This window comes from Mobula birostris, chromosome 19, assembly GCF_030028105.1.
Source record: "Mobula birostris isolate sMobBir1 chromosome 19, sMobBir1.hap1, whole genome shotgun sequence".
Classification (NCBI taxonomy): Eukaryota; Metazoa; Chordata; class Chondrichthyes; order Myliobatiformes; family Myliobatidae; genus Mobula; species Mobula birostris.
In genome coordinates, this window is record NC_092388.1 from 53543608 (window position 1) to 53568699 (window position 25092).

Consider the following 25092-nt stretch of genomic DNA (forward strand, 5'->3'; position numbering starts at 1 on the left):
GGGTCCTTAATAATGGACATAGCCTTTCTGAGACACTGCTCCTTGAAGATGTCTTGGATAATATGGAGGCTAGTACCGATTATGGAGCTGACTAAGTTCCTAACTTTCTGTAGCTTCCTTCGATCCTGTGCAGTAGCCCCCAGCTCCCCCGCCCCCACCATACTGGACAATGCAAATTCCACATAGACATCTCCTGAGGTAAGGATTACACCAGGTTACCAAAGCTGGGGAAGCGTCACCTACTATAGTATTAGAGGGCATATACCTGCAAATTCTGTAATTTTACCTCGCAGACACGAGGAAATCTGCAGATGCTGGAAATTCAAGCAACACACACAAAAAATGCTGGTGAACGCAGCAGGCCAGGCATCATCTATAGGGAGGTACAGTCAACGTTTCGGGCCAGGACTCTTCGTGAGGCTTGGGCTTCAAGCATGATTAATTCTAGTGACCACGTTAGTTTCCTCCATCCTTGCTGTGGATATGACTGGGCAATTTCCAGTCAGTAACTCCAATTTGCAAATGTTTGCAGACACTCTTGATGTGAATGTAACCATGAATTATAACCTCTGTTGTCACCAGCAGAACCACTCATGTTTACTTGAATTACTTTGGAAGATTAGCAAATCATCTGCTTTTAATATGCAAGGATTAAACAAATTGGGCACATGAATTAGTTGTACAAATCTAATGAAAAATGTTTATTACCGTGTGCTTATACTAATAAATTGGCAGCTGTCTTACATAGATGAGCAAGTTACAATCTTAACACATTTTCTCAGGACTCTGCTCTGTAAAACTTGTACTCACCTCTGCCAGCTTCGTCAAGTCGGTCTACACTTGACAGGTTTTCAAATAATTCCTTATTTCCTGCTTCATTTTCAAGTTTCTAAGAGAAAAACAAAATTCAAATAATTTTAGCACTCAAAAGATTAGACCAGTCCCTTGGTAGCAAATGCCTAATCTTGAGGATTCAGAAGTGCAGTCCCGATGCAGGGTCTCAACCCAAAACATCAACAGTCCCTTTGCCTTCACAGATGTTGCTCGACCAGCTGAGTTCTGCCATCTGTTGGTTTTTGCTCTATACTCCAGTATTGGGAGTCTCTTGTATCTATGCAGATCCAGCAAATATACAAGTGCAGTATATCTAATATTTAAAATATCAAACTATATTATTTGAATATATTTTTAATATATTTTGATTTACAATGTTTTGTTCTATATTATTTCTGGCACTCTTTATACAGCTGTTTAAAATTCACAGTTTATTTCCCCCCGATGCAGTTTAATAGTTATTTAGGCCTGTATATATCTGCAATTTCAGACCTTTTGTGTCCGCATGGCTCTGATATTGCTGATAAATTGCAGATGTCACCGCTCCCTGATGCCAGGCTCGGAACAGCGTAGCACACATTTGCCGAGATTCCCTATCCTGCTGAGTCTGCACAGGGATTAGGCGAAGGCACAGTGCCAAGGAAGAAAGCTAATAGTCATAGAGAAGTACAGCACAGAAACAGGCCCTTTGGCCCATCTAGTCCATGCTGAAACCAATTAAACTGCCTACTCCCCATCCAAATTTCACTCAAGCGTTGAAATCCAGCTCACATGCACCACCTATACTAGCAGCTCATTCTCATGACTCTCTCCCTTAAAAGTTTCACCTTTCATGCTTAACCCATGACCTCTGGTTGTAGTCCCACCCAACCTCAGTGGTAAAAGCCTGCCTGCATTTACCCTATTTACACCCCTCATGATTTTGTATACCTTTATCACATCTCCTCTCAATCCTCTACGTTCTAAGGAATAAAGCCCTAACCTACTCAATCTTTCCTTATATTAATTATAATTTTAAATGTGCATTTGCAAAGATGCTTTAGAAATACAAAGATATGCTGAGTGTTATATATGAATTTCTAAAACTTAATTGTTTGCTTTAATAGCTTTTGTAAACCTCTTAATGTCAGAGAGGTTTGGAAGTATCACAAGCACTTAACAGCTTTAATGGCAGGGCTTTGCCAACCACTTAAGTTTTTTCAGCTGTTGTGTGGGAATGGCTTACTCAGGTAGCCCAATTTTTACATAAAGAGATTCAGGAAAATCTTGGCAAGTAAATTTAGCCCAAGGAATCTGAACAGGTAAATGGAAGCAATGAGAAATAAAGGCAGCAAATGGGGATGGTGGATCTAGTTTGCTGAATTGCTCATATTCCCTCAGCTACCAATAATGAACACCACTCACTGACTGCAAATTCCACCCCAATGGAGAATTGTATTGTGTGACAAAGCCCACAATGAGCTCCAAAGGCATAAAATAACACGCTGAAAATCAGAACCTGAAATGCAATCTGAACTTGTGCCCCTTTGTTTAGCGTAGCACAAGTGGTATTCAAGAAGATTTAAAAGGGATCCTACAAGATGAATTAAGTACACGTCAATTAGATTTTGACATTATCAGGGGAACCCCTCAACTGTTCAGCTATCAGTCAAAATAATCACTGATACATGACTATAAGATGCATTACCACACATTATTTACCGACCTGATTCATGCATCAAAGCAGCACTAACATAGTATAACAAAGTACTTGATTTGCAACGTGCAGACACGATCTTTTTACCCATGTTTGATTTTCAGTTCGTTATTGCAGTACAACCCAGAAAGAACTAGGAGAACCAAAGCAAAGGTCAGTGAAAATGTCTAAACGTGTACAGTGATTCAGGATTCAGCTTACCAGAACCGGGTCTTGTACTTAATATTGGCTACATACCTACCTCTGTGTCAAAACTGACAGTGTCCTCTGGTTCGGGAATTCTCCCCAGATTTATATCATTTTCTTCCAGGTACAACCTCTTGTACATTATATTTAGTCAGATTTTTCACATCACTTAAAATATATTTAATTCATTATGAAACAGACTAATGTGTATTGATAAAGTATAGATATTTTTTAAGTTAATTTTAGTGATTTTAAATAGTGATGGATTATACAATCATATTGAAAATGGCTGCTTTTTATCAGAAACTTGAAAAACATAGATTGGGTGCATTGTGACGAATTTTTTTCTCAGAATGGAGGTGTCTCGAGGGCAAATTATCACCTCGACTCTGACAGCAAATTGCCAGAGAAGGTGGCAAACATTCAAAAAAGTACCTGAGCCTGGTTTCATGGTGCAGAAGAGAGAAATGAAGATGAGGAAAATGGTAGTCATAGGGGATTCCATAGTGAGAGGAGCAGACAGGAGGTTCTGTCAGCCTGATAGAGATACCCGCATGGTGTGTTGCCTCCCAGGTGCCAGGGTACAGGACGTCTCGGATCAGGTGCAGGGTATTCTGAAGGGAGAGAGTGAACAGCCAGAAGACTTGGTACACGTTGGTACCAACGACATAGGTAGAAAAAGGGAGGAGGTTCTGAAGGGAGAATTCAGGGAGTTGGGTAGGAAGCTGAAAAGTAGGATCTCCAGGGTAGTAACCTTGGGATTGCTGCCTGTCCCACGTGCTAGCGAGTGAAAGAATAGTATGATCAGGCATACTAATGTGTGTCTGAGAGACTGGTATAGGGGGCAGGACTTCGGGTTCCTGGATCACTGGGGCCTCTTCTGGGGGAGGTACGACCTGTACGAAAAGGACGGGTTACACCTGAACCCAAAAGGGTCCAATATCCTAGCAGGCAGGTTTAATAGAGCTGTTAAGGAGGGCTTAAACTAATTTGGCAGGGGGGTGGGAACCGGAGTGATAGGGGTGAGGAAGGGGGAAACAGAATAAATCAAAGATAGTGTGCAACAGATATTATCGAAAGAACAGGAAGGAGATGAGACTTAATCACAGCCAGAGGGATGAGTTACAGGGCAATAGGGGCATGGTGCAGTTAAAACAGAAAGCAACAAATACTGGACTGAAAGTGCTGTATTTGAATGCACGCAGCATAAGAAACAAAACAGATGACCTTGAAATTCAGCTACAGATTGGCAAGTATGACATTGTGGCTATCTCTGAAACTTGGCTAAAGGATGGCTGCTATTGGGAGCTGAACGTCCAAGGATATACAAAGTATCAGAAAGATAGTTAGTAGGCAGAGGGGGTGGTGTAGCCCTGTTGAAGGAAATAATATTAAGTCATTGGAAAGAGATGACATAGGACTGGAAAGTGTAGAGGCTCTAGGGGTTGAGTTAAGAAATGGCAAGGGTAAAAGGACCCTAATGGCAGTTGTATACAGGCCTCCAGACAGCAGCCAGGATGTGGATTACAAATTACGGCAGGAGATAGAAAAGGTGTGTCAGAAGGGCAATGTCATGATAATCGTTGGGGACTTTAACATGAAAACGGATTGGGAAAACTAGACCAGTACTGGACCTCAAGAGAGAGAGAATTTGTAGAATGTCTAAGGGATGACTTTTTAGAACAGCTTGTTGTTGAGCCCACTAGTGAATCGGCTGTGCTGGGTTGGGTGCTGTGCAATGATCCGGAGGTGATAAGAGAGCTTAATGTTAAGGAACTCTTAAGGAACAGTGATCACAATATGATCAAGTTCACTTTGAAATTTGAGGAGGAGAAACTAAGTTCCAATATGGCAAACAACAGGAATTCTGCAGATGCTGGAAATTCAAGCAACACACATCAAAGTTGCTGGTGAACGCAGCAGGCCAGGCAGCATCTCTAGGAAGAGGTGCAGTCGACGTTTCAGGCCGAGACCCTTCGTCAGGACTAACTGAAGGAAGAGTGAGTAAGGGATTTGAAAGTTGGAGGGGGAGGGGGAGATCCAAAATGATAGGAGAAGACAGGAGGGGGAGGGATAGAGCCAAGAGCTGGACAGGTGATAGGCAAAAGGGATACGAGAGGATCATGGGACAGGAGGTCCGGGAAGAAAGACAAGGGGGGGGGGACCCAGAGGATGAGCAAGAGGTATATTCAGAGGGACAGAGGGAGAAAAAGGAGAGTAAGAGAAAAAATGTGTGTATAAAAATAAGTAACAGATGGGGTACGAGGGGGAGGTGGGGCCTTAGCGGAAGTTAGAGAAGTCGATGTTCATGCCATCAGGTTGGAGGCTACCCAGACGGAATATAAGGTGTTGTTCTTCCAACCTGAGTGTGGCTTCATCTTTACAGTAGAGGAGGCCGTGGATAGACATGTCAGAATGGGAATGGGATGTGGAATTAAAATGTGTGGCCACTGGGAGATCCTGCTTTCTCTGGCGGACAGAGCGTAGATGTTCAGCAAAGCAGTCTCCCAGTCTGTGTCGGGTCTCGCCAATATATAAAAGGCCACATCGGGAGCACCGGACGCAGTATATCACCCCAGTCGACTCACAGGTGAAGTGTTGCCTCACCTGGAAGGACTGTTTGGGGCCCTGAATGGTGGTAAGGGAGGAAGTGTAAGGGCATATGTAGCACTTGTTCCGCTTACACGGATAAGTGCCAGGAGGGAGATCAGTGGGGAGGGATGGGGGGGACGAATGGACAAGGGAGTTGTGTAGGGAGCGATCCCTGCGGAATGCAGAGAGAGGGGGAGAGGGAAAGATGTGCTTAGTGGTGGTATCCCGTTGGAGGTGGCGGAAGTTACGGAGAATAATATGTTGGACCCGGAGGCTGGTGGGGTGGTAAGTGAGGACCAGGGGAACCCTATTCCTAGTGGGGTGGCGGGAGGATGGAGCGAGAGCAGATGTACGTGAAATGGGGGAGATGCGTTTAAGAGCAGAGTTGATAGTGGAGGAAGGGAAGCCTCTTTCTTTGATAGTGGGGGAAGGGAAGCCCCATTCTTTGATAGTGGAGGAAGGGAAGCCCCTTTCTTTATCATCCCATCCCTCCCCCTCCTGTCTTCTCCTATCATTTTGGATGTCCCCCTCCCCCTCCAACTTTCAAATCCCTTACTCACTCTTCCTTCAGTTAGTCCTGACGAAGGGTCTCGGCCTGAAACGTCGACTGCACCTCTTCCTAGAGATGCTGCCTGGCCTGCTGCGTTCACCAGCAACTTTGATGTGTGTTGCTCCAATATGGCAGTAGTTCAGTGAAATAAAGGAAATTACAATGGCATGACAGGGGAATTGGCCAAGGTTGACTGGAAAGGGACACTAGCAGGAAGGACAGCAGAGCAGCAATGGCTTGATTTTCTGAGAAAAATGAATGAAGTGTAAGACAGATATATTCCATATAGGAAGAAATCTTTGAATGGAAGAAGGACACAACCGTGGCTGACAAGTGAAGTCAGAGCCCAAAGTAAAAGCAAAAGAGAGGGCATACAAGGAAGCCAAAGCTAGTGGAAAGATAGAGGATTGGGAAGCTTTTAAAAACTTGCAGAAGGAAACTAAGAAGGCCATTGGGAAGGAAAAGATGAATTATGAAAGGAAGCTGGCAACTAATATCAAAGAAAATACTAAAAGGTTTTTTAAGTATATAAAGGGTAAAAAAGAGTTGATGGTAGATAATAGGACCAATAGAAAATGACGCTGGAGATATTGTAATGAGAGACGCAGAGATGGCAGAGGAACTGAATGCGTATTTTGCATCAGTCTTCACAGTGGAAGATATCAGCAGTATACTGGACAATAGTGTCAGGGAAGTGAAGTACGTGCAGTGAAAATTATGACTGAGAAGGTACTCAGGAAGTTTAATGGTCTGAGGGTGGATAAATCTCCTGGACCTGATGGAATGCACCCTCGGGTTCTGATGGAAGTAGCTGGAGAGATTGCGGAGCCATCTTTTAAGAATCAACAGATTCTGGTGTTGTACTGGATGACTGGAAAATTGCAAATGTTACTCCGCTATTTAAGAAGGGTGGGAGGCAGCAGACAGGAAACTATAGACCTGTTAGCCTGACATCAGTGGTTGGTAAGTTGTTGGAATCGATTGTTAAGGATGAGATTACAGAATACCTGGAGGCACGTGACAAGATAGGCCAAAGCCAGCATGGTTTCCTGAAAGGAAAATCCTACCTGACTAACCTACTGTAATTTTTTGAGGAAATTACAAGCAGGCTAGACAAAAGAGATGCAGTAGATGTGGTATACTTGGATTTTCAGAAGGCCTTTGACAAGGTGCCGCACATGAGGTAACATTTGCACTTAGCAAGATAATCACAAGGAAGTTACTAGCATGGGTGGAGCATTGTCTTATTGGCAGAAAGCAGAGACTGGGAATAAAGAGATCCTATTCTGACTGGCCACCGGTTACCAGTGGAGTTCCACAGGGGTTGGTGTTGGGACTGCTGCTTTTCACAATGTATGTCAATGATTTGGACAATGTGATTAATGGATTTGAAGCTAAATTTGTCGATGATACAAAGACAGGTGGAGGAGCGGGTAGTGTTGAGGAAACTGAGAGCCTTTAGAGAGACTTAGATAGTTTAAAGGAATGGGCAAAGAAGTGGCAAATGAAATAGAATGTTGGAAAGTGTATGGTCATGCACTTTGGTGGAAGAAATAAATGGATGGACTATTATTTAGAAGGGGAGAGAATTCAAAATGCAGAGATGCAAAGGGACTTGGGAGTCCTTGCGCAGGACACCCTAAAGGTTAACCTCCAGGTTGAGTCAGCGGTGAAGAAGGCGAATGCAATGTTGGCATTCATTTCTAGAGGTATAGAATATAAGAGCAGGGATGTGATGTTGAAGCTCTGTAAGACATTCGTGAGATCACACTTGGAGTATAGTGTGCAGTTTTGGGCTCTTTATTTTAGAAAGGATATACTGACATTGGAGAGGGTTCAGAGAAGATTCACAAGAATGATTCCAGGAATGAAAGGGTTACTGTATGAGGAAGGTCTGGCAGCTCTTGGGTTGTATTTCCTGGAGTTCAGGAGAATGAAGGGAGATCTCATAGAAACATTCTGAATGTTAAAAGAGTTGAACAGATTAGATATGCAAAGTTATTTCCCATGGTAGGGGAGTCTACGACAAGAGGGCACGACTTCAGGATTGAAGGACATCCATTTAGAACAGTGATGCGGAGAAATTACTTTATTACTCTACTTCTAAGCTCTTTGGCGACCCACTCCATTTTATTCTGCATTTTTTTTTTGTACATTCGTCTGCTTCAGTGCTCTGTGAAAAATTTGAGCTGTAGGAACAGTATCCAAGACAAACGACTTCAGGATTGAAGGACGTCCTCTTAGAACAGAGATGGGGAGAAATTACTTTAGTCAGGGGGTGGTAAATCTGTGGAATTTGTTGCCACGAGCAGCTGTGGAGGCCAAGTCATTGGGTGTATTTAAGGCAGAGATAGATAGGCTTTTGATGAGCCAGGGCATCAAAGGGTATGGGGGGGAAGGCAGTGGAGTGGGGATGACTGGAAGAATTGGATCAGCCCATGATTGAATGGCAGAGCAGACTCGATGGGCTGAATGGCTTTCTTCTGCTCCTATATATTATGGTCTTATCTGGAGGAGTACTTAACTCACCAAGGCAGACATGACTTTGGAACAAGTGATTGTAAATGGGATTAATATAGAAAGTCAGCATGGACAATGGTAAACGGAATGAAATACTGCTATGCTATATGACCCTATACACTCTTTTTCAGTTGCATTGATAAATCAGGTTACCAAACTTAAATATATCAAGGATTTTATTTGGAAAGGAAATATTTCATTTTAGTTTACTGCTTAATTGTAAATTACTGAAGACCACATCAGTGATCAGGCAAAACAATTGACAGCAGAAATTTAAATGTAAACTGCTAAGTGCAGTCACAATCATACAGTGGGCTCAGTTTCACAAGACCACCCACATCTCTGCTGGCCACGCTAGGAACTGGGAGCATGCTGGAAGGGGGACGATGATCAAAATTTCAACTTCCGAACTAACTGGGAAATAGTAGGTAGATGCACATGGTTAGGAGTAATCTCAGTAAAATAATCCTAGTAAAAAACAGATTAGAGAGGATCAAGATTGAATGTGATAGATGGAGGTGATATTTATTCTGTTAGTATGAACAATGTGGCATGTTTTGGAACAAGAAATAGAATATAGCTGATGCAGGTGAATTTCTTAAAAAACTATTATTTGGTACTTATTTACAACTACAGAATAAGACAAGCCACGATTCTTAAAAGTTGCTGGTGAACGCAGCAGGCCAGGCAGCAACTTTTATGTGTGTTGCTTGAGTTTCCAGCATCTGCAGAATTCCTGTTGTTAGCCACGATTCTTAGCTGATCTAGTGTCATCACAGTGTAAAACATTTAGACCACAGAATCTGTGGACGTTGGATGTCTATATGGATTTTAGTAATGGCTCTGACAAGTTCCTACATGGCAACACACATAAAAGTTGCTGGTGAACACAGCAGGCCAGGCAGCATCTCCAGGGAGAGGCACAGTCGACGTTTTGGGCCGAGACCCTTCGTCAGGACTAACTGAAGGAAGACCTAGTAAGAGATTTGAAAGTGGGAGGGGGAGGGGGAGATCCAAAATGATAGGAGAAGACAGGAGGGGGAGGGATGGAGCCAAGAGCTGGACAGGTGATTGGAAAAGGGGATACGAGAGGTTCATGGGACAGGAGGTCTGGGGAGAAAGAAAAGGGGGAGGGGGGGAAAAAAGAGGATGGGCAAGGGGTATAGTCAGAGGGAGAGGGAGAAAAAGGAGAGAGAGAAAAAATTGTGTGTATATAAATAAATAACAGATGGGGTACGAGGGGGAGGTGGGGCCTTAGCGGAAGTGTGAGAAGTCAACGTTCATGCCATCAGGTTGGAGGCTACCCAGACGGAATATAAGGTGTTGTTCCTCCAACCTGAGTGTGGCTTCATCTTTACAGTAGAGGAGGCCGTGGACAGACATATCAGAATGGGAATGGGACGTGGAATTAAAATGTGTGGCCACTGGGAGATCCTGCCTTCTCTGGCAGACAGAGCGTAGGTGTTCAGCAAAACGATCTCCCAGTCTGCGTCGGGTCTCGCCAATATATAGAAGGCCACATCGGGAGCACCGGACGCAGTATATCATCCCAGCCGACTCACAGGTGAAGTTCCAGGTGAGGCTATATATTGGCGAGACCGGACGCAGACTGGGAGATCATTTTGCTGAACACCTACGCTCTGTCCGCCAGAGAAAGCAGGATCTCCCAGTGGTCACACATTTTAATTCCACATCCCATTCCCATTCTGATATGTCTATCCACAGCCTCCTCTACTGTAAAGATGAAGCCACACTCAGGTTGGAGGAACAACACCTTATATTCCGTCTGGGTAGCCTCCAACCTGATGGCATGAACATTGACTTCTCTAACTTCCGCTAATGCCCCACCTCCCCCTCGTACCCCATCCGTTATTTATTTATATACATACATTTTTTTCTCTCTCTCCTTTTTCTCCCTCTGTCCCTCTGACTATACCCCTTGCCCATCCTCTGGGTTTTTCCCCCCTCCCCCTTTTCCTTCTCTCTGGGCCTCCTGTCCCATGATCCTCTCATATTCCTTTTGCCAATCACCTGTCCAGCTCTTGGCTCCATCCCTCCCCCTCCTGTCTTCTCCTATCATTTTGGATCTCCCCCTTCCCCTCCCACTTTCAAATCTCTTACTAGCTCTTCCTTCAGTTAGTCCTGACGAAGGGTCTCGGCCCGAAACGTTGACTGTGCCTCTTCCTGGAGATGCTGCCTGGCCTGCTGCGTTCACCAGCAACTTTGATGTGTGTTGCTTGAATTTCCAGCATCTGCAGAATTCCTCGTGTTTACGTTCCTACATGCCAGGTTGATCTGGAAGGTTAGGCCACATGGGGGAGCTAGTGAGATGGATTTATCAGGTGCGAAGCAGAGGGTAATGGTTGAAATTCTATTCTCTGACCTAGTGCCTGTGACGAAGGGTTCCTAAAGGGTCAGTGTTGGGACTTCTGTTATTCGATATTTATATAAGTGAGATGGATATGAATGCACAAGGCATGATTAGCAAGTTTGCTGATGAAACCAAGTGGTCTTGTTGATAGTGAAGCAATTTATAATGAATTGCAAAGAGATCTTGATCTGTCAGTGAGGTGGGCTGAGGAATGGAATGGCAAATGGATTTCAACTTACATAAAAGACTGAGGTGATGCAATTTAGACAGTCAAAGCAGGGTTGGACATTCAGTGAATGGCAGGGCATTGATGAGTGCTATGGCACAGGAGGGACATTTCAGCACAACTGCACCGTGAAAGTGACCACACAAATACACAGGATGGTGAAGGTGGTGTTTAGTATGCCAGCCATCAGCAGTTAGGACATCGGGTTTAGGAGCAGGGATGTTATATTGTAATTATACATGTTGTTGGTGAGGTTTCACTTGGAATATTATGTACAGTTCACACAGTAGGTTCTTCTTGTGTATCCCTTTGGGTCATGTTGATGTGTGACTACATGACTGCAAGGAGGATTTGATCTGTTTCGGAGAAAGGCCAATGACATTTATTCAGGCAGAATACCTGTATCTAAAAATCTCAAGTGAGCCTAGCCATCTGTAGATTAACAGGCTGTGAAAGCTCTTTGATCAAGCACTTCGGGCCTTCAGCTATCTTGACTTCACTTAAACAGTCCACGAAGTGGAAAATTGAGGGTGAGGTTTGTCTGGGGAACATAGGAGAAATTAACAGAGCGAACACAAGTGTGCCATGGGTTAATGGAGGAGTAGCAAAGGACAAATAACACAAAACTAATTTAGAATTGATAGTGTACTCAGAATTGATTGTAACAAAACATCAACAGGGCAACAGCCTTTGGCTACAAATTAAAGAGCATTACGTGCTTATTTATTGCCTGAGCTGTCTTGGGGAAGGCTAGATGGCAGACTGACTGGAGCCCACTGGACTATTTAAGGACACTTACTTAGTTGACAGTGAGAGATAAAGGCAGAGGGATGGAGAGAAGACTGTTGTAGAGCAGAAACAAATGAAGACTACAGCCAGGTTTTACTAGTACAATGCCAGCAACAGCAATTACAGCAAAGGATAGAATGCTCACTCTCTGCCAGTGATGTAAAAGGCAAGCACCGCCCCCCCCCGCCAACCTGCAGAATAACGGCATTATACAGTATATAGTAAAACCATTGTACCAGAATGTGTATACAATTAGCTCAGCGTTATGTGCCCTGTGGTATGACATGGGCAATCATGGTCTTCCATCTGTCTTCAGTCCAATTGTTGCCCATTGGGAAAAACCCACTCGCGCTATTGTTCTTATTCTTTTCTCTATCCACGACCATTATTGTTCTTGGCAAATTTTTCTACAGAAGTGGTTTGCCATTGCTTTCTTCTGGGCAGTGTCTTTACCAGCTGGGTGACCCCAGCCATTATCAATGCTCTTCAGAGATTGTCTGCCTGGTGTCAGTGGTCGCATAACCAGGACTTGTGATATACACCAGCTGCTCATACGACCATCCACCCCCATTCCCTTGGCTTCACCTGACGCTGATCGGGGGGCTAATCAGGTGCTACACCTTGCCCAAGGATGACTTGCAGGTTAGCAGAGGAAAGAAGCACCTTACACCTCCTTTGGTACAGACATATCTCCACCCCTGCCACCCGAATAGCTAGAATGTTAAATTGGTTTACTATAGTCGCATATACTGAGGTTTTGCATGGCATCCTTATAAATTATTTTATCACATCTGTGCATTGAGTGGTGCAAGGGAAAGTCAAAGAAAGCAGAAGAGAGTGCTGCAGTTACTGAGAAAGTGCAGTGTAGGCAGACAACAAGGTGCAAGGTCGTAAAGTCGATTGGGAGATCAGGAGTCTATCTCATCATACTAGGGATCACTCCATAGCCTTACTGCAGTCGGACAGAAGCTGCCCTTAAGCCTGGTGTATAGGCTTTCTATTGGGAGGAGGGGAGGAAGAGAGAATGTCTGGGATGGGTGGGATCTTTGCTCACACTGGACAACAAATTTTTTTCTGAAAGTGTCACTTCCTCAGAATTATTTTTTTGTTTATGATAGACTGCTTGAAGTTAAACACAATTAAAATTTCAAAGTACTTGTATCACATAGGAATTTGGAGAAACAAGAAATTAACTTCTGTTGAATATAATGTGTTTAATTGCAAAATGGTGCTGACGCTTTGTAATAGTTCCACTAAGCTAAAAATATTTTTTTGGCGATTTTTCATTTGTACTCAGTGACTGAGGCTTCTTGCTTAATTGTCCAACAATAATCAGCCAGCGTTGACGGATTCCCGTTGCCCTGGTAGCACTTCTCTATGACCACAATGTCCTGGTGAAACCTTTCACCATGCTCATCACTGACAGAACCAAGACTTACAGGGAAGTCGTCGAAATGGGAATGCAGAAAATGAATCTTCAGCGCCATGTTGCCTTTCATGGTTTTGTATGCCTGAAACATGTTGTCAACCAGCTCCACATAGTTTGGTGCTCGTAGTTGCCAAGAAAAATGTCAACAACTTCCTTGAATGCCTTCCATGCGATTTTCTCCGATTCCATTGGAAATTCTTCGAATTGCTTCTCATTGATGGCCTGTTTGATTTGTGGACCAACATAAATGCCTTCCTCAATCATGGCACCAGTTATTCAGACTTGAATTATGAATTGAAATAACAAGCATAGGCCATTAAAAAAGTAGTGTGTGGCAGGGAAATTTCATGGTGATTCTCATGACCAGCAGCACAAAATTCATGGGACACCCCCAAAGTATTCCAGAAGCAATATCTTTGTTGAACAGTGTAATGATTGTCATGCTTTTCCTGGGCAAACACCACTGTAACGGCTCCCACCACAGGTTTTCCTTGCTTAGTTTGACCAAAAGATCCACATCACAAGGCCCCAGATGCTTCAATTCCCTATGGCTTTTCTTGGTGAATGGCTTCTGGTTATATTTATCTCCACAAGTAGAAACATTCTCTCGGTATCCACTGCACCAGAACAATTCATCATTCTTAAAACCCCAGTTACACCATCCTTCACTCTTGCTCTCTTAGGAGAGAATTGTGCTTTCCTGATCCATGTTCAGATCTCTCTATCAACCTTTATCAATCTTCCAGGAAGAGGTACAGACGACGTTTCGGGCCGAGACCCTTCGTCCTGATGAAGGGTCTCAGCCCGAAACGTCGTCTGTACCTCTTCCTAGAGATGCTGCTTGGCCTGCTGCGTTCACCAGCAACTTTGATGTGTGTTGCTTGAATTTCCAGCATCTGCAGAATTCCTGTTGTTTATCGATCTTCTCTTAGTTTTTAATCAGCAGCTGATTAAATATTCTAAAACCATTTTAGATTATCATTTGACCTTCAATGCTTAGAGTGAGATACTGAAAATGATAAGACAACATTGGTGGGGAAGGATGGGGGGGGAACGAATGGACAAGGGAGTCGCGTAGGCAGCGATCCCTGCGAAAAGTGGGGGGGGGTGGGGGGTAGGGAAAGATGTGCTTAGTGGATCCCCTTCTCGCAATTCCCCCGTCTCCATCACATCTGCTCTCAGGATGAGGCTTTTCATTCCAGGACGAGGGAGATGTTCTCTTTTTTTAAAGAAAGGGGCTTCCTTTCCTCCACCATCAACTCTGCTCTCAAACGCATCTCCCCCATTTCACGCACATCTGCTCTCACTCCATCCTCCCGCCACCTAACTAGGAATAGGGTTCCCCTTGTCCTCACCTACCACCCCACCAGCCTCCGGGTCCAACATATTATTCTCCGTAACTTCCGTCACCTCCAACAGGATCCCACCACTAAGCATATCTTTCCCTCCCCCTCTCTGCTTTCCGCAGGGATCACTGCCAACTCGACTCCCTTGTCCAGTTGTCCTCCCCATTCCTCCCCACTGATCTCCCTCCTGGCGCTTATCCTTGTAAGCGGAACAAGTGCTACACATGCCCTTACACTTCCTCCCTTACCACCATTCAGGGCCCCAGACAGTCCTTCCAGGTGAGGCAACACTTCACCTGTGAGTCGGCTGGGGTGATAATGCGTCCAGTGCTCCCGATGTGGCCTCCTACATATTGGCGAGACGCGACGCAGACTGGGAGATCATTTCGCTGAAAACCTACGCTCTGTCCACCAGAAAAAGCAGGATCTCCCAGTGGCCACGCATTTTAATTCCACGTCTCGTTCTGATATGTCTATCCACGGCCTCCTCTACTGTAAAGATGAAGCCATACTCAGGTTGGAGGAACAACACCTTATATTCTGTCTGGGTAGCCTCCAACCTGATGGCATGAACATTGACTTCTCGAACTTCCGCTAATGCCTCACCTCCTCCTCGTACCCCATCCGTTATTTATTTGTATACACACATTCTTTCTCTCTCTCTCCTTTTTCTCCCTCTGTCCCTCTCACTATACCCCTTGCCCATCCTCTGGGTTTCTCCCCCACCCCCTTTCCTTCTCCCTGGGCCTCCTGTCCCATGATCCTCTCATATCCCCTTTGCCAATCACCTGTCCAGCTCTTGGCTCCATCCCTCCCCCTCCTGTCTCCTCCTATCATTTTGGATCTCTCCCTCCCCCTTTCAAATCTCTTACTACCTCTTCCTTCAGTTAGTCCTGATGAAGGGTCTTGGCCCGAAACGTCGATTGTACCTCTTCCTAGAGATGCTGCCTGGCCTGCTGTGTTCACCAGCAACTTTGATGTGTGTTCCAGTGGTCAAGTCAGGAGCAAGAGGGAATACTCTCCACTTGCCTGGATGAGTGCAGCTCCAACTCTGAAGAATTCGACATTGTCCAGGAGAGAGAATATGCCACGTGACTGGTTCCCTAGGCACCACACTACACATTCATTCACTCCACAATACGTGTAATCTGGCTCGAAGAGCACTATCCATAAAATGCACTGTTGAATTCTTCTTGGAATTCCATGTTCTCTATTAGCCAGAACAAGTTCAGTCGTTACACTGGAATGCTTCCATTTTGGAATTTCATCAGCACATTACATACTAAGTGCCCCATCCAGAGCAAAATTCTTGCATTTTCTTGCACGAAAAGATGATCACCCACTACCCTTTAGGTATTTTGGAACAAATTTGTTGTTTTCCCCTACATCCCATTGGTTTACTTTTCCAATTCATCCTCCACATGGGATCTTGTCAAAACTCTTGCTAAAGTTCATGTAAGCCTTGAAGGAATAAGTACTTTTCTCAAATAATTATTACCAAAAAATCCACGGTTCAGTGATTTGCTGATTTAAATCAAGTATCACTTTTTTTCTCTTTCCTGTAAAGTTAACAAGTTTTGCCATTAATGGTAACAGTGATGTAACTGATTCATTGCTACAATGACCGGAGAGGGCAGAGTAGCATTTTTTTTTTTTTACGAATTGCATTTTTGTTTCGTGGACAATCACAGTGCTTGTAAAAGATATTAAATTAGTAATCTATTTTTGTTAATCCCTGATAGAAGGTACACGACTTTGATCTCAGAAAGACACAATTTTTAAATTTGACTGGCTTTTACATGGACAAAGTGCACTTCAAAACCAATGTTAAGTAATGGAATATACCCTTAATTACCTTTTGCACGGCTGCCCGCTTCTCCTGCTTAGCCTTAAATTCTGCCAAAAGCCCGCTGCCCATCACTTGCACGCCATACCAACGACTACCTTGTGGGCTGTTTTTGTTGTCCAATTTCTCCTGCTTGCCTGCATCCTCCAATACAGCGTCCACAGAATCGGGTGTTTTGTGTCCCTCAGATTGCTCCACACTGCCATTTTGTTCCACCTGCTTTGAGTCCTTCCTAGTTAGATCTGTGGCTGGACTTTTCATTCCACCTTTGGGTGACAGGGGCTCCTCTGGGACGACGACGGTCTGGGGCCTCTCTGCCTTGCTGGATCGTGATTTGATTAAATTCAGAAAACTACTTTTTTTGGAGTCCTTCCTCTTTTTGTCATCTGAATCGCCGGAATCCAGAGAGTCGGAGCTCCGTAGGGAAAGTCTCCTAAAACATATGATTTTTAAAAATATAAATATTTACAGCCACGCTGAATGAAGACAAAAACTCAACCTGGGCGATGAGTAATTTAGTTACACCATGAGCATTAGGACATAACTCATCTTCTAGGAGCTAGTTTGAAAGATAGAAAATATCTCCAATCAGCCCTACTGACCTGTGGAATGCATGTGTAAGGACCTTACGAGGGAAGAAGACTAACCCCTCAAAATATTTAAGAACTCATAAAAGCCCATAGTCCCCTGTCGTATTAACTGCATGTTCTTCAAAATAGAGCAATTAAAATAAATACAGTGGCATGCAAAAGTTTGGGCACCCCTGGTCAAAATTTCTGTTACTGTGAATAGCTAAGCGAGTAAAAGATGAACTGATTTCCAAAAGGCATAAAGTTAAAGGTGACACATTTCTTTAATATTTTAAGCAAGAAAACTTCTTTTATTTCCACCTTTTACAGTTTCAAAATAACAAAAAAGGAAAAGGGCCTGAAGCAAAAGTTTGGGCACCCTGCATGGCAGTACTTAGTAACACCCCCTTCGGCAAGTATCACAGCTTATAAATGCTTTTTGTAGCCAGCTAAGAGTCTTTCAATTATTGTTTGGGGGATTTTCGCCCATTATTCCCTGCAAAAGGCTTCTAGTTCTGTGAGATTTTTGGGCCATCTTGCGTGCACTGCTCTTTTGAGGTCTATCCACAGATTTTTGAGGATGTTTAGGTCGGGGGACTGTGAGGGCCATGGCAAAACCTTCAGCTCGTGCCTTTTGAGGTAGTCCATTGTGGATTTTGAGGTGTGTTCAGGATCATTATCCTGTTGTAGAAGCCATCCTCTTTTCATCTTCGGCATTTTTATAGACGGTATGATGTTTGCTTCCAGAATTTGCTGGTGTATAATTGAATTCATTCTTCCCTCTATCAGTGAAATGTTCCCCATGCCACTGACTGCAACACAAGCCCAAAACATGATCGATCCACCCCCATGCTTAACTGTTGGAGAGGTGTTCTTTTCATGAAATTCTGCACCCTTTTTTCTCCAAACATACCTTTGCTCATTGCGGCCAAAAAGTTCTATTCAAAAGGTTTAAAGGAACATCTAAACAAGCTTGATGCATTTTGGAAACAAGTCCTGTGGACTGATGAAGTTAGAATAGAACTTTTTGGCCTCAATGAGCTAAACATCATCGAGAATCTGTGGATAGACCTCAAATGAGTAGTGCATGCAAGACGGCCCAAGAATCTCACAGAACTAGAAGCCTTTTGCAAGGAAGAATGGGCAAAAATCCCCCAAACAAGAATTGAAAGACTCTTAGCTGGCTATAGAAAGCATTTACAAGCTATAATACTTGCCAAAGGTGGTGTTACTAAGTACTGACCATGCAGGGTGCCCAAACTTTTGCTTCTGGCCCTTTTTTTTTTGAAACTATAAAAGATGGAAATAAAAAAGTTTTCTTGCTTAAATTATTAAAGAAATGTGTTATCTTTAACTTTATACCTTTTGGAAATAAGTTCATCTTTTATTCGCTTATCTATTCACAGTAACAGACATTTTGACCCGGGTGCCCAAACTTTTGCATCCCACTGTAAATCTATTATAAAATTAAATAAAGGAATTCCCTAATTGTACAGGTCAAATCAGCAGACTGCATTTCTTTGAAAACATCTGGTTACAGAGGCATTGAGAATGTACCTATTTAAGAATGCTTAAATCTTAAATAAGTGACTGAACTGTATTATATTTTGAATTGTTCTGCATTTTCTTATTGATTACAGGTTCAGCATCTCTTATCTGAAATGATTGGGATCAGAAATGTTTTGGATTTTGGAATACTTGCATCTATATAATAAGATAGCTTGGGGATGGGACCCAAGTCTAAACATGAAATCCATTTTTGTTACATATTCTGCTGATACATACACCTTGCAGATAGCTTTATATAATACTTCAATAATTTTGTGTATGAAATAATGTGTACATTGAACCATCAGAAAGGTAAGCTATTACTACCTTGGCTACCCAGGTGGACAGTCAGTGGCTGTTCGGCATCACCATCATTCCCAGCTCTGTATTCATGTGCTACCAGTAAGCAGTCTGTCTTACACAAGGAAATCTGCAGATGCTGGAAATTCAAGCAACACACATCAAAGTTGCTGGTGAACACAGCAGGCCAGGCAGCATCTCTAGGAAGAGGTACAGTCGACGTTTCAGGCTGAGACCCTTCGTCAGGACTAACTGAAGGAAGAGTGAGTAAGGGATTTGAAAGTTGGAGGGGGAGGGGGAGATCCAAAACGATAGGAGAAGACAGGAGGGGAAGGGATGGAGCCAAGAGCTGGACAGGTGATTGGCAAAGGGGATATGAGAGGATCATGGGACAGAAGGCCCAGGGAGAAGGAAAAGGGGGGGGGGGGAAACAGAGGATGGGCAAGGGGTATAGTGAGAGGGACAGAGGGAGAAAAAGGAGAGAGAAAGAAAAATATGTGTGTATATAAATAAATAACGGATGGTGTACAAGGGGGAGGTGGGGCATTAGCGGAAGTTTGAGAAGTCGATGTTCATGCCATCAGGATGGAGGCTACCCAGACGGAATATAAGGTGTTGTTCTTCCAACCTGAGTGTGGCTTCATCTTTACAGTAGAGGAGGCCGTGGATAGACATATCAGAGTGGGAATGGGACGTGGAATTAAGATGTGTGGCCACTGGGAGATCTTGCTTTCTCTGGCGGACAGAGCGTAGGTGTTCAGCAAAACGATCTCCCAGTCTGCGTCCGGTCTCGCCAATATCTCCCAGTGGCCAGACATTTTAATTCCACGTCCCATTCCAATTCTGATATGTCTATTCACGGCCTCCTCTACTGTAGCCTCCAGGTCCAACGTATAATTCTCCGTAACTTCCGCCACCTCCAATGGGATCCCACCACTAAGCACATCTCCCCCTCCCCCCCTCGTTTCCGCAGGGATCGCTCCCTACACGACTCCCTTGTCCATTCGTCCCCCCATCCCTCCCCATCGATCTCCCTCCTGGCACTTATCCTTGTAAGCGGAACAAGTGCTACACATGCCCTTACACTTCCTCCCTCACCACCGTTCAGGGCCCCAGACTGTCCTTCCAGGTGAAGCGACACTTCACCTGTGAGTCGGCTGGGGTGATGTGCTGCGTCTGGTGCTCCCTATGTGGCCTTCTATGTATTGGCGAGACCCGACACAGACTGGGAGATTGTTTCGCTGAACACCTACGCTCTGTCCGCCAGAGAAAGCAACATCTCCCAGTGGCCACACATCTTAATTCCACATCCCATTCCCATTCTGACATGTCTATCCATGGCCTCCTCTACTGTAAAGATGAAACCACACTCAGGTTGGAGGAACAACACCTTATATTCCGTCTGGGTAGCCTCCAACCTGATGGCATGAACATCGACTTCTCAAACTTCCGCTAATGCCCCACCTCCCCCTCGTACCCCATCCGTTATTTATTTATATACATACATTTTTTTCTCTCTCTCCTTTTTCTCCCTCTGTCCCTCTGACTATACCCCTTGCCCATCCTCTGGTCCCCCCCCTCTTGTCTTTCTCCCTGGGCCTCCTGTCCCATGATCCTCTTTTATCCCCTTTGCCAATCACCTGTCCAGCTCTTGGCTCCATCCCTCCCCCTCCTGTCTTCTCCTATCATTTTGGATCTCCCCCTCCCCCTCTCAAATCTCTTACTATCTCTTCTTTCAGTCAGTCCTGACGAAGGGACTCGGCCCGAAACGTCGACTGTACCTCTTCCTAGAGATGCTGCCTGGCCTGCTGCGTTCACCAGCAACTTTGATGTGTGTAGCTGTCTGTCTTACACTTCTTCATCACACACATATACTTAACAGTAAAAATTATGACATACAATTAATATAATGTGCGCTGGGTAACAAAGACAGCACAGCAGCATCGGGAGAATACCTGAATCAGCTGCTGAACAGCAACGAACAATGGTAGGCTCCAAATACGAGGCTGTGTTTTGATTAAAAGGTTACAGTACACTGTATTTGCATATTACTTTTTTAAAGATTTTATGTAAGGTATGAAACAAAAGACGAATTTAATTACAGGTAACTTCATGGTAATCACTGTGAATACTGAACAAAGGTCTGGCTATGATGACTGTTGCAAACAAAATGGTGCCAACAGGGCCCCACTCAGGATATGCGAGCTCACTTCTCAGACACCTGCAAATCACCTGGGAACCTTCCCAGCACCTTGTGACATCCTGGCAGTACTCAAAAAAAATTTGGATTTCAGAGGTTTTCGGATTTTGGATTTTCAGATAAGGGGTGTTCAACTTGTATTAGGAAAATGTTGTCCACAGAATGTTCTTCGCCATCAATTATTAATTTGGGTTGCTCAAGGCAGGAAGAACATTTGTTAGGTGTGCTAGCATCTTTCATAGTTATCAAATTCTGTACTCTACTTCTTGCAACTGGTTAATATAGTTCAGATACTGATAGTCCAAGCATTGCTTAACATAGTTCAGACACTGATGGTCCAAGCACTGGTTAACATAGTTCAGGCTCTGACAGACCCAGTGCTGTCTGCAAGGAGTTTGTACATTCTCCCTGTGACCGTGTGGGTTTCCTCTGGTACTACCCGCCCCCCCCCCCCATAGTTCAAAAACGTACTGATTGGCAGCTTAATTGGTCATTGTAAATTATCCCATGATAAGGCTAGGATTGAGGTTGGAGGATTGTTGGTCATGAACCTGGAAGGGCTTATTCTGCACTATATCTCAATAAAAAAATAAATGTGTGTCATTTGTTAATATGCAGTTTCCAGCTATAAATAAACACTCAAATAGGTGGGGGGGGGGGGCTGCTTTATTATGCCAGAACCATACTTCCCCATTCTAGATATACACCTCAGTACTCTTGGCAACAGTTTGCAAGAACACGTAGACCAAATTCAAACAAATATAATAAATGTGAAGAAAGGGAACAGACAAGCAGGAAGTGGTGCACAGTTTCAGTATGGAGAAAAATTGTGGTCAAAGACCATACATTTGGCTTGTAATCCAGAATCTCCTCAGTTCAAGTTCTACACGTAAACATTCAGAAAAACTGAAAGCTAGATGCACTTTAACTAAAAATGCCAAAAACCAAAACTTCTGTGAGCTTTTTAGTCAATTAGATCAAGATACAACATGCCTGATAACAGAATTAGAGCTGTTCCAGGAATCTGCATTTTAGTGCATTGATACTGTGTCAGGTTGTACTGATTCATGTGTGGAATGGATTTATTTTGTCTGGTGAATACTTGTAAAAGTCAACTCAATATCTATATGATAAAATCTAAGAGATAACACTTTATAACTTTAATTTTGAAGGTGATGTTATTAGATATCACTAGGTTTTGTAAATTAACATAAAGTAAAATTAACCAAGTTATGAAATATTCAAACCAAATGGAAGCTCACATATCTGCATTACTTCCTCAAGCCCTGTTTCAAGTTATTGTGGGTGTTCTGATCAGGAAATGGATGACAAGCGAGAGTAACAGGAGGAGGGTCAGATCTCACTCAGCCTTCAGTAACTAAAATCACCAAGCAAAAGATGGAAGCTTACAGATATTATTTTCACCTGATGACAAGGAAATCCTTTGAACAGGTCAGGCAGCAGCTGTGTTACAATTTGAATGCTTAAGAACTAGAAAAATACAGGTCATTCCATTTTCAAAGGAGAATCTTTCACAAACGTTGAGGATGAGCAGATGTCTCCTTTTAAAAGGCTTTAAGGCAATGAATTAGGACTGGCAAATTGCCTGACTTTTGTGGGACATCAATCAGGATTGATAAAGTCAATGGGACCAACTTCCTTCTCTTTGCCCTGGCTGTACAAATACTGCTTTGCAATAACTATTACTCAGCCAATTACTTAGTGAAAAACACAGCAAAAGCTGGAAATACCTAGCACATCAGGTATCACCAGCAAGGAAAGAGTCTCCCTGCAAGTATTCCACTTGTTTCACCCAGTCCTACTGTGACACTTCTCATAGGCCCCATGAAATATCCTCCATTTTTCTTAAATGTGGTTTCCTTGCCACCATACTTGACAAAGTGCTCAATTACGTCTGTTCAATTGCCACACTTCTACTTTCAATCCTCTCTTCTGATCCAAAACAAGGGCAGGGCTCCTCGTGTTGTCACCATTCATGAAACAGTCTTCACACTCAACACGGTTTCCACTCCTGTGAACGTGAAACGGTGCCCTCTCCCTTCAGCATTCAAGAGGAACCAGTTCCTCTGCCACTGTTTGTACATTCTACTACTTCTGTTAACTGGCCCCCTTCTCACAGAACCCTCCTACCCATTCTCTACGGGGCATGACTTACCCTTTTGCCTCTTCCCAACCCTTGATCCAGTGACCCTGACACTCTTTCCAAGTTAATTAGCAATTTACTTGTACTTCTTTCAATTTACTTGCTGCCTTCAGTGTCCATGCTGTAATCTGCCCTATACCAGTAACACCAAACTGTGGGTGATTGTATAAAACATCTCCATTGCCCAAGCTTTAATTCTCAATTCTACTGACCTGCTGTTGACTGCTGTTCCACTTTGTACTAACAAGGTCCAACATAAGCCTGAGGAACAGCACCTCATCTTTCATCTAGGCAGGTTGTAGCCATCCAACTTTAACAATGATTGCAACAACTTGTCCTGTACCCACAGTTTATCTAACTTCATAGACCCTGCCTTATTTTCTAAGTATTTCCAGTACCATGTGCTTTTATTTCAGATAAACAGCATTCTGATGCTCCAGAGTCATCTTAGTTCCAGGACTTGCTTTCTGTCATGTTTCTCCTTTATTTTGCACATCTCCTACAGTAAACTAGAGCCTTTATCTCTCTCTCACACACACACCTACCTGTCACTATCGCCACCTTTCTTTGTTTCCACCCCATTTACTTCTCTACAAATTAAAAGACGTTCAATTTCAAGCTTTTCTCAGTGCAGATGAAAGGTCATCCAGCTGAGGTATTCCCCGTTTCCCTCTCCACGGATGCTGCCTGGCTCAGTGAAAATTTCCAGTCTTCTCTGTAACACAAACAAAATGCTGGTGGAACTTAACAGGCCAGGCAGCATCTATGGAAAAGAGTATAGTCAATGTTTCAAGCCAAGACGTTACAAGTTTCAAGCCTGATGAAGGGTCTTGGCCTGAAATGTCGACTGTACTCTTGACCATAGGTGCTGCCTAGCCTGCTAAGTTCCTCCAGCATTTTGTGTGTGCTGCTTGGATTTCCAGCATCTGCAGATTTTTCTCTTGTTAGTATTCTCTGTTTTTATTTCAGATTCCTAGCGCCTACAGTTTTTTTTCTTTCTTTTTCAATTGATGCCAGCTAAGAATATGGTCTCCTTAGGGACTGAATGGTTCAGGGGTGTTTTGTAGACTGTCAAAAATACATATAAATCACATGCTCAAAACTGAAAATATGGCTATTCATATTTAATCCAAGTTTAAGGTTGGTCAGTAACTTGTAAGTCTCAGTAGTCTAAACAGAAATTTACATTCAAAAACTTACTTTGATTCCATTCCTGTTATCTTCTTGGTGAAAAATTCATCCACACCCTCATCAACTCTGCTCATGAGGCCATTGTTCTCACTCTCCTGGCATTCTGTTGCAGAAACCTGGCCAAAATTATTTCTTACTTTTAGTAAAGTAATATAAACAGTCCACTGAAACAGCCATAAAGACGCCGGCCCATTTTGTTAACCCATCATCTCCTTTTATTACCAGTATTAGTAACAATTTTCAAAGGCTGGGCTGAAAAATGAGTATTTGGGGAAATGGTTATGTGCTCAATAATGATTTTGATTCCCTTCAGACAGTTTCACATAAAAACAGGGCCATCGAGAAATTGTATCCATTCCTTCAGGAAGAATGCCAAGTCCATGAGAGACTGGTTCGGAAACCCATCAACACTGGAAGTTGAATATCACAGTTTTGACAAGTTATTAAATAGGGTTTAAGCACTGTAAATTATGGAGATAGAGAAGAAATCAAGTAGAGTGTCTCTACTTGCCAAGAAAATTAGTTTCTTTTCTTAAAAATGAGCAAAACGAAAGCGTAGTCATCTGTTGTCAGTACAGGTGTCCCCCGCTTTTTGAACCTTCGCTTTACGAAACTTCACTGTTATGAAAGACCTACATTAGTACCCTGTTTTCGCTTTCAGAAGGTGTTTTCACTGTTACGAAAAAAAGCAGAGCGTGATAAAAAATCAGTGCGCAATAAAAGGCAGCGTGCCCC

General features: G+C 43.5%; 1 protein-coding gene across 4 annotated transcripts in view; it reads right to left on the reverse strand.

Annotated features, from left to right (window-relative positions):
• The window catches only part of LOC140212608 (F-actin-uncapping protein LRRC16A-like), a 345618-nt gene that overhangs the window by 17040 nt on the left and 303486 nt on the right, over positions 1-25092 (reverse strand). For all 4 annotated transcript variants that reach the window (XM_072283616.1, XM_072283615.1, XM_072283613.1 and 1 more), the window contains 3 exons: positions 24367-24473; positions 16395-16818; positions 811-889 (listed from right to left, as the gene is read on the reverse strand). In XM_072283616.1, coding sequence (XP_072139717.1) covers positions 811-889; positions 16395-16818; positions 24367-24473 — 610 coding nt within the window. The remainder of the gene's footprint in view (positions 1-810; positions 890-16394; positions 16819-24366; positions 24474-25092) is intronic.